Raw genomic sequence first — 11027 nt, 5'->3', positions numbered from 1 at the left:
GTGACAGAGTTGGACATGACTGAAGTGATTGAGAATGCACAGCTAACGCTAACTTGCAAAACATGAAGACATAAAATTACATATCCATCTCTAAAATTTTATCTTAACGCTGAGTATTCAAGTTAACATTTTTTCCCTCCTGGAAAACGCATCATGAATGTGGCTGAAAAAGCAACTATCAAGCATTCATCCTTAATGAAAACTAAGCCAAAATTAACAAGAAAATATTTTAATACTTTCATAGCACAAAATAAAACTGAGACAGGTTAAGAGGAATGTGAGGGGATCTAGAAAACCATAAATTATGTAGCTTTATTTTGCCATAACCTAGATGTTGAGAATGAACAGGTGTCCTATGAGCAGTCTCATTTCTCCTCTCAAAGGCACAGTCTGTGTAATGCACCAAAGAGGCTTGTCCAGTCCCCTGACTTGTCATTTACAATGTGAAAACACTCATCACTGTAGGTTCAAATGACAGTCTGTCTGTCTGCAGCTCACTTCAACTGCTCCTCAGGCCCCTTCAAGCTGGACTTCTGATTTCTTCTTTCTTTCTGACCCTGAATCCGGTAGAACTTCTTCCTGAGGTCCTTCTGTCGCTTCAGTTTCTCTTCTTCCTCCTTCTGCTTCATTTTGAAGTGTTCTTTGTTGTGGAGATGCCGCTGCTCCTTGGCTTTCTTCATCTTCTCACTGTGCACTGTACTCAGAGCATCCAGCAGTGCAAGGATCTGACAGGGAATCAGAATATTCCTGAGCATCAGAATATCCTTACAGCTATAGCATGTCTTCGTTCTAAGTTTAAGGAATCCTAAACATTGCAGCTGACTGTATCAAAATGAGAATCAATTCATTATCCAAATGAATATTAATCTAGTGAAAACTGATCCTGAACTAGGGAATTATAATTTGCATGGAAATATAAGTAGGAGCATACTGGCTTAGCAAAATACTTAAATAATGGCCATGACCACAAAACCACCTTTGTTAATCACTCTATGGATACTCTGTATCCATAGACAGAGTGATGTGCCAGCTGTGTGCTTCTTATTTCCAATTAAAATGCATAAGGCAGAGCATGACTAAACAAAAGAAGGGAAATGGATTCTGGCTTTTCTTCTAACTTCCAGATCTAGTGCCCTGAATAAGTCTGACCCTTATCCTTTCCTCATGAAAAGTGAGAATGCAGTAAGAACGCCAAGTGTGTTACTGACAGCATGATTTTCACATCTAAATGCAATGTACCGGAAGCCATCCATTGATAGTACCTTCCTTTCCTGAGGCTCCCGTATGACGGCTGGTCTCACTCTGTCCTTCGGAGTCTTGCCTGCCTTTGCCTGGGTCTTGGGCTTGCTCTTAAATGGCAGGGCCTTCTGCAAGGCTTTTGGAATGTGCAGTGAATTAAAATGTTTCTTTTGCCTCACAATTGGCTGAAAAAGAAAACAAAGACTATGACATATTTAAATTATGATCTATGCGCACTTAAAATCTGCATGAAATCTCAATGGATTGATTTTTCTACAAATCAGTAATACCACAGTTTGCTGACCATGAGAAATGAGGACTCAATCATCCACCAAATACTTCAAATGCTTCAATGAGCATGCACAGCTATAGGCAAAACAAAGGAATATATAGAATAAATATAAAATACATATTTACAATTCTTCTAAGAAATCAACTGTGCAAATTCCTACAGTATGGGCAATGAGATCTTAACAGACTGGATGAAAAGATTCAACCTTTCTGTTAATGGCAAATTCAGGCCTTATCTTTGGGACTGAAATGGCTGTTTCTAGCCTGACAAGAATAATCTAGCTTTTCATCTTGACTATCAGCCTCTCTGGATTTAAGGATATAGTTCTTCCTCCAATGAAGAGCCAAAGTGCCCCCACCCTTGATTCTCATTAAGAAGTTTACTCTGTTTCTAATAAAAGGCTGATTGAGAAAAGTGAGATTTAAATGACAAATGAAAGCAAAACTCTCTCTACATTCAATTCTCAAGTTAACCAAATTCTTTTTTTTTAAGTTAACCAAATTCTATACTTAAATTGAAATGAACAAAATCCTTAGCTGCCTCAAAAGTAGTTAAGATGACAGTTTTGCCCTAAACCTTTACTAAAGTTGACTACATAGAGAATATTTCTGCAATATCTTTAAATTTATTGTTAAAGACACCACCCACAATAATATTCAATATTCTCTGTTTAAAAACAAAAATATTTTAGAATGAAAGAATTCAGAGAAATATCCTTCTCAAAAATGAGTAAGCTCCACAAACTGGACAACAAGGTACTATGTCCTCAAGTATATTTTAAAAGCAATTCATGGCAACATGACTCAAATTTTATTAACTATTTTACAGAAAAACTAATGCCTGGAAAACTGTTTCTAGCAGAATGATAAAGCAATACCCTGAATTACCTATTTATTACAAAACAATTAAATATCCACCATTAACACAAACAAATCTTTTCAAATGCCTTGTTAACCTGTGAACAAAATAATGGACATTCTCAGAGACTAAAACCTGAATGAAAATGGGAATTCAGGCAGGGACTGAGAACTTAAGATTTAAAGGGTAGGATAGGGTTGAAGATGGGAGGAAGGTTGAAGAAGGAGGAGACCTATGTATACTTAGGGTTGATCCACAATGCTGTGCAGCAGAAACCAACACAACACTGTAAAGCAATTATCTTCCAATTTAAAAAAAACAATACAAAACAAATTCATTGAGCTGTATACACTTATTATTTGTGTACATCTCTGTATGTATGTTGAAAGTGAAAGTGAAAGTAGCTCAGTCGTGTCTGATTCTTTGTGACCCCATGGACTGTAGTCCATGGAATTCTCCAGGCAAGAATACTGGAGTGGGTAGCCTTTTCCTTCTCCAGGGGATCTTCCCAACCCAGGGATCAAACCCAGGTCTCCCACATTGCAGGCAGATTCTTTACCAGATAAGCCACAAGGAAGCCCAAGAATACTGGCGTGGGTAGCCTATCCCTTTCCCAGTGGATCTTGCCGACCCAGGAATTGAACCGGGCTCTTCTGCATTGCAGGCAGATCTTTACCAATGGAGCTATCAGGGAAGCTGTATGTATGTTAACACTTCAATAAAAAGTTTATTAAAATCTTCAAAAATAACCTTCCACATTGTTTCGATGAGAATAAGTACATTAATGTTTTTAAAAGTAATATATATGTTTAATGCAAAGAAAAATAGTTCAAATGAGGTATATACAATGAAAAGTCTCCATTCTAATCCAGAGAAAACTACTTTTACCACTTGTCCTGTGTTCCTTCCAAAATAGTCTATGAACATAAACACATTCATTCCAGTTTAATGTTAGACTTTCTACTTGAAAACTCAAACCACAAAAGGACATTACACACGAACTTCTGAATGACATGCATCTACAGAACACATGCGCAACTGTACCTTATAGAGAGAATCCTTATTGGCTTTTAGTTTGATGCCATGGGCAAGCCGGAGTTGACCAGTTGTCCTCATTCCTGACCAGGTGTCTTTCTCACCAACTGGTTTTAGCAAAGATGTTACTGGGTTATAGAAGGCTGGAACGGAGACAGGATACCAAGTTCGCATGAAGACAATATCTGGAAAGAGAGTGTATTTACATTAACATTTTCAGAAGATTCATATCCATCTTAGTACACAAAAAAACAAAATACTCCAAACTTCTCTAGCTGGGTGCATAGTATTTGAAGAGAGACTGTGCCAAGTGAACTACTTTTGAATACCACAAAAGTGGCTGGATGCAGTGCACAAGATGTTCCAAGCAGGGAGAACTACAGCTGACTCCTGTTTCTCTTTTCTTTTCTTTTGATGTGTACCATTTTTAAAATCTTAATTGAATTTGATACAATATTGCTTCTGTTTTATGTTTTGGTTTCTTGGCCATGAGGTATGTGGGATCTTAGCTCCTCCACCAGGGATTGAACCCACACCCCTGCATTGGAAGGCAAAGTCTTAACCACTGGACCACCAGCAAAGTGGTGGACCACCGACTCCTGTTTCAAAAAATCTAAACTCCCACCTATAATTCACACTGGCTAGAAATCAATACTGAACAGTAACATGCTGTTAAGAATATACCACAAAGGAGATTTACCACTCATCAGCAATTTATCCTCAAAGGTGGCCCGGAAAGCACCTTCTGGAGCCCGGAGTGCCTTCTTGATCTGTCCCCTTATTCCACTGACTGTTCGAATCACAGCACCTTCAAATTTGGCCACTTCCAAGGCAGAATTAAACATTCCCTATAGGTGTATATTTATATATATAAATATACATATTTTAACAATATATAGACACAAAGTCAGATATTTTACCTCTTAGTTCATAAATATATCCTTGGTTAAAAAACAGAAAATAATTCATTGAAGGGTGATAAAATAATCAAAATGTATTTCCCCCCAAAAGCAGAATTAGTAGGTCAACAGGAATACAACTCTATTTTTCCTGAAATAACACTAATTAAGACTCTATTGTGGGTTCATAAATATGCTCATTACTGCTATCTTTGTAGAAGAGAGGAACAAATGGATGTTTATTGGCTGAACTAGCCTAGATGGCCTTTGCTATAGTCTCAAAGGGCTGGACTATATTTCATATCCTATTACTTACGTGCACACACTCCGAAAATAAAGAAAGCTAGACAAATGAATGCTGATGGTTGCATATTACCTTAAGAACATTTTATGATCATCTTAACTCTGTATTTTTAATGGAAACACCCCACTAATGAAATTTTCAATAAATGTTGCTCAAACTACCCTCCCATGTTATACTGCTTGACATAACATCCGTTTCTCCATACCCCTGCCAATGAAGTATTTTGAGAACTACTTTGTCTATTTTTCTACTGATCTGTTTGACAAACCCATGATTTCTCCCCTCTCTCTACACAAACCAAAAAGGTAGGAAACAAAACCTAGTGAATGAGATTACATATTTTCAATATTGGCTCTGTGACAATCTCACAGGGAAATAATAATTAATAGCCTTAATTACTAAATATCTCTATTTTATGTCACCTTAAGATTTCTGGGCATATTTAAGTAACACAGAGAACAATATAAAGGAGTAAACTAAAAATATAAAAAACCAAGTTTATAAAAGATTTCAAATACTTTTCTGAAAACATTAGAACTATACCTTAGACCTAAATGAGAAGTATTTCATTCCTCCTTTAACAATATATACATTAAAAATATTTGAATATATAAAGAGATATACAGACCTTAATGAATGAAGTGTTCTTGAAAATTTTATATGGAAAACCAGTTAGTTTTAATTTCTTTACAATTTTTATAGATTTATCCAGGTCAAGGACAACTCCTGTGGCAGCTATCCGGAAGTCAGGCTAAAAAGGAACCCCCAAAATTTGAATACAGGAATAATATCAGCAAGAGAAAAACTAACATTTCTCTGTAATGCAATAAATTACTTTAGTGCAATTCACTTAGTCACCTAAGAAAAGGAAAGAATATGTGAACATACAAACCAGTATTTTAACAAAAGTTATCTGAAACTATAATACACATAAGCCAAACTGATGATATCTTGAGCATTTTACTGAGGGTGATTTCATAGTAACACAGTTTCACAAAGATGGATAAATGAAAGGGAATATGTAATTTGGCCACAATGACTGAAAAATTAAATTTTGAACATTTAGGATAGATTACATTTGCTCATTATCCTGTGTTCTTTGCTGTTAAATGAGGCTAATAAAACCTGCTCTGATTGGTCAAATGAAGGCTGTGTGAACATACTTTGCTAAAGCAGCATTACTAGGTGATAGTCTAATATCTAGCTGGTATCCAGTGGACGTCAGAACCCAGTAGAGTGATTAGCTTGTGGTGAGCACTGCTTAAATAATTTTAGAAAAATATGTCCATAAAAGCATAAAAATACAAAACATTATCAGTACCACTACAATTCTACTTCCCTCTTCTCTGCTCCCACACCATACTTATTAAAAAGACACAGGGGGAATACATGTAAATCCATGGCTAATTCATTTCAATGTATGACAAAAACTACTGTAATGATGTAAAGTAATTAGCCTCCAACTAATAAAAATAAATGGGAAAAAAAAAAAAAAAAAGAAAGCAAAGAGAAGACTGTGTTAGTCGCTCAGTCATGTCTGACTCTTTGCAACCCCACAGACTGTAGCCCGCCAGGCTCCTCTGTCTATAGGATTTTCCAGCAGGAATACTGGAGCGGGCTGCCACTCCCTGAAGGCTATAAATACCAAAAATGAGTATTTTCAACTTAAAGTTTCAGGTACATATTCTATAATCAAGACATTATTTCTCAAACACAATCTATAAAGTAAAACATCCAAGATAGTTACCATATTGCCACTGACAGACTGTATTGCCAAGAACCCAGTACCCTGTGGAGTGATAGGACCTTAAAGGAAACAGGAAAAAATAAAAAATACAGTGAACCACACATTCTGGATTCTGTTTCACATATATACCCCAACCCCAGAAATGAGAAAAATCTTATGAATTGTGATTTCATGAAAGGAAAAAAGCAAAATTACAATGATAAATCCTAAAAGGTCTAAATTTAACCTATAAACAAGTCTATTCTAATGTGTTTTTACCCCAAAAGGTTGCTCCACAATGCATATGCTGTGGGGTATATTTTAGAAGCCTCTGTCTTCCATTGTGGTCTTCAATATAATAAAGTGGGATGGTTTGAAACCTCCTCCACCCTACAGAAAAAATGATTGGATCTCGGGACTTGAGGATTTTCTTATACCAACGATGTTTCTTCAGACGCATCTGAGGGGAGAAGAGATTTTGGTAAGATTATTGCCTCAAGTATGACCAAAGAACCTCAGCTGTTAAGTACACAGCAAAGGGTACCTACCTGTACATATCCAACATTGCCCTCACTATTGCCCAGACCACCCAAAATAATTGGGTAATGCGGATCAAAGTTAACCACGAATTCACAGGGGACATTTTCTATCTCAATTCGGACATACATCCCAGGTCGAAAACCCTCATACTGAACTCTGGCTTCATCGTCTTGATCTTCAAATTCTGCCCGGTTAAGCTATATATATGAGAGGGGAAAAAAGAAAACAATTAAAAATCCACAAAGCTGTTATCTTTACTAAATGTAAGATTAACATTTAAAAAAAAAAGCCAATTTCTAAATAAAGGAATCATATACAGAATTACTTAGGCTTTATCCTAGTTAAAAATAATACATGTTTTATCTTTACAGTTTGCTGAGGATATGTCCCAACTGTCTTCTCTGGTGCTCCAAACTATAGTATAGCAAATACAAACAACTCTGAAGGAAGCCCTTAATGCTGGTTGACACACACCCTGAACTTTTCCATCCACAGATTCTCTTTTTACTCTCCAATTACTTCACACGTCTCCTCTTTTCATCAATCAATACCTCCTTCTGCATCCCCACTCTCAACTGTTGACTGTCTCCTAATTCACTCAAAATTTAATCAATCTAAAAGAACTTCCAATTAGCCCTTCTACCAGGGTTTATACCCATATTCAGCCTTATAGCTCTGCACTATTCAATATGGTAGGAACACACGGCTATTTAAATTGAAATTAATCAAAATTACATAAAATTTAAGTGCAGTCATTCACAATAGCCATATTTCAAGTGGTAAGTATCAACATGTGGCATTCCATTATCACAGGAAGCTCTACTAGGCAGCTGTTAAGAGACTACCCATGCTTCAATTTAATCCCAACCTTTACTTGCACCCTAGATCATGTACTCTTGAACTTTATTCCAACAAATCTTGCCTATTATTTCTCTCATCTTAAAACATTTTGACTTCACTTCCTATAAGTATTGCCCCATTTCTCCACTTATTTTTGAAGCAAAATGTAACAGATGTGTTCTAAAGGCTGTTTCCAGTTATGCCACTCCTATCCTCTTAAATGCCCTAAAATTAGACTTCAACCAACACTCTCTCGAAATGCTTGTCAAAGTCACTAAAGGCCTCACAGTTTAGTGGTCAATTCTGCCTTCACCACAGTTAATACATCAGCAGGATCTGAAACAATTCATCACCTCCATCTACAGTGGTTTCGGCGCACCGCATGTTCTCTTAGATCTTGTATCTCCTGAATGCTGCTCGGTCCCCACTGCTGCTTCATCCTCTCCACCCAGCCCCCAGAGGACCTGGTGTCAGTCTGTCTTCTCCTCTCCTCCCCTACACTCACTCCCCAGGTCACTCCACCCATCTCAAAGCTTTACAAAGCAACCAGATGCTATAAGGACAGCACAGTCCCTGGCCCCCAACAGCTCTCCTCATTGACCACCTGACACTCCTCTTGTCCGAAAAGTATCTCAAACTTAACCAATCCCAACTTCATCTTCCTTGGCAGACTGACATCAGTGAAAGGCTTTCCTATTTTACTTAGGACAACCCAATCCTTTCAGTAAGTCATCCTTATTTCCCCTTATACATTTCACATTCAAAGTTCTTTATAAATGACCCACAATGTTCCAGGTGATTTTAAATAGAACTAGCCTTACACTTCCCTAGTCACTTCTATCAAAGGGCAGTAAACACTAGGAATCACTGTTAATGACTAACCATACTTCTTTGACTACATAAAGGCCCAGGTTGAGCAAACCCTTTAACTGCATCTTCACAAGTCACATACATTTAAAAATATTTATTTATATGGCTGTACTGGGTCTTAGTTGCAGCATTCAGGCTGAGTTGCTCTGTGGCATGTGGGATTTTTGATCCCTGACCAGGGAGCAAACCTGCAACCCCTGCACTGGAAGATGGATTCTTAACCACTGGACCACCAGAAAAATCCCCAATAAATCATATATTTAATCTGCTTAAGACATATTAAGGTGTGCTCCAGTTTACAGGAATTCTTGGTGGCCCCATCTGTGAAAGTATAACTCAAAGACTCACCATCAACTATGTACACATCTTTGTGTCTCTAACTTTAGAGTTCATCAACTCAAACAGCCTGCTCAGCAACCCCAGACAGCAGAGCCAGACCATCTCCCTTTCAGCATTCTACATGCTCCCTTTACCTCTGTATCTGACCTTACATTCAAAGTATCCTTTGAACTCTGATTAAGGAGGGTTTTCAGAAAATCTTCCCTGGAGAGCGCTGGTATGTGCATCAGCCACACAAGGCCAAGAATCACATGCCCATTCAAAATTTTCAATTATCACTCCAGGGAGCAGTAATCAAAATACTAAGACAATGCCTGCATGTAAATAAACACACTGTCTCAAATCACTACACTTTGAGATCCTCAAAAATGGAGGCAATGTCTCAGCCATTTCTGCTTCCTCAACATATAATGCTTGGTACAAAATACTGATATAGTTCTGATGAATGTCTGACTGGAGAAATAATTAGATGACTGCATGAATAAACACGCCCATCTGCATCTTAACCTAGGAGTGCAAACAAGAGGCCCAGATGCAGGTCAGGGAGCAGAGACCTAAACAAAGCTACACACTCTCATCACTACTACGATGAGGCTGACAGGAACTGGGTTTTCTCACCTGTGCTTGTTTCTGCATTTCTCCTTTAAGGTCATCAAAGTAGGTGCTTTCTCCTTCATCATATTCTGCATCAAACATCTCTTTCAATTTTCTCTTTTTATCTAAAAGCTTTTCCTTGGCACTTTCCTCTGCACTGGGGTCAATTTCTTCTTTAACTTCTTCCTCCACATCTTCAATCTTAAATTTCCAGAAGAGTACATTTTGTGAAAATTTGTGGAGACCTTTTCTTTAAATATTAAGGCAGATTTTAAAAGTTCTATTTGAGCTGCAAAAATCATAGCTATGCTCATCATGAAAACAAAATAAAACAAAGCCTTTGGCTCTAAATAACACGCACTGCAACAAGAGACATTAAGACAACTGCATTACGATTAACTGCAATTCCTTAATATGGTTGGGAATGCCAAACATGAATAAAAATAACAGCAAGTATCCCCAACCCAAATGTTCCCAGGAACTGTTCTAAAAAATATTAGGGAGAACAGAGAATTAGTTTTTTTAAAACAGCACTTAGTGTAAGAAGAGGAAAATGATGACAAAAGACAGTGACCCAGGAGCTAAAACTTTCAATGACTGAAGAATCCTAACAAGAAGAGGAGATAATAAATATCACTCAAAAAAACTCAAAGAATCAAGGATAACAAATAAATCAACAATTTTTAGTCTGTTCTCACCCTCTTCACTTTTAGGAAGAAATTCATCCAGTCTGTAATCTACACAGATAAACAAGACTTGTGTTTCTCAATATGGGGCCTCCTGCAGAACATACTGACCACAGATCAAGGAAGGGCCAGTGGCTGACGCTGGGTGAGCCATGGCCAAGTCATACCTGAGTATCTGGGCCTGGTTTTCCCTTGTGCATGTCCCCTGTTTCCAGGTCTTCAAAGTCACCATAGAGCTCCTCTGGGAAAAGAACATTCAAATGACTCCCCTGCATGTGACACTCTAGCACCACCCAGCACCGAGTGCACTATATGCTCTGCATCTCAAACTTCATTTTCATTGTTCTTATAGCTACACACCCCTAAAGAATCCTGCATTTACAGAGCCTTCTTTTTCCTGTCAAATTTTGTATTTCATCACCTATTTAGGTTAAGTAAATTAATTTAATCCACTTTTCCATATTTTACTTCAAAATCCCACTTAGCCAAGAGCTATTTTCCCAGGATTAGTGACAGATATTCTGGAGTAGAGAAGCATACAGAGGTGGCAAGCATGGCCATGTACATTAGTCCCCAAACCAAAAGTTCAAAGAGTGACTTGAAAATCCATGTCATGATACAGCACATGTGAAAGCGTCTCAATATAAGATTAATACAGTACAACCATATGATATACCTAGGGAAAATCTTGTTGTTGTGTTATTGTTTAGTCACTAAGTTGTGTCTGACTCTTTTGTGAACCCATGGACTGTAGCCCGCCAGGCTCTTCTGTCCATGGGATTTCCCCAGCAAGAATACTGGAGTG

At 37.6% G+C, this 11027-nt stretch overlaps 1 protein-coding gene across 1 annotated transcript in view; it reads right to left on the bottom strand.

Moving 5' to 3' along the window:
- Window positions 1-213: 213 nt before the first annotated feature.
- Window positions 214-11027, bottom strand: part of BMS1 (BMS1 ribosome biogenesis factor) — a 36372-nt gene continuing 25558 nt past the window's right edge. Inside the window, 10 exon segments of the mRNA XM_070463055.1 lie at window positions 214-725; window positions 1263-1424; window positions 3434-3609; window positions 4125-4272; window positions 5256-5378; window positions 6375-6433; window positions 6633-6813; window positions 6902-7090; window positions 9561-9737; window positions 10390-10463. Of these exon segments, the coding sequence (XP_070319156.1) occupies window positions 495-725; window positions 1263-1424; window positions 3434-3609; window positions 4125-4272; window positions 5256-5378; window positions 6375-6433; window positions 6633-6813; window positions 6902-7090; window positions 9561-9737; window positions 10390-10463 (1520 nt within the window). The 3' untranslated portion in view covers window positions 214-494.

Source organism: Odocoileus virginianus, unplaced genomic scaffold (assembly GCF_023699985.2).
Source record: "Odocoileus virginianus isolate 20LAN1187 ecotype Illinois unplaced genomic scaffold, Ovbor_1.2 Unplaced_Scaffold_23, whole genome shotgun sequence".
NCBI lineage: Eukaryota > Metazoa > Chordata > Mammalia > Artiodactyla > Cervidae > Odocoileus > Odocoileus virginianus.
Note: the sequence above shows the minus strand (reverse complement) of the source record. Positions and strands in the feature narration are given on the sequence as shown.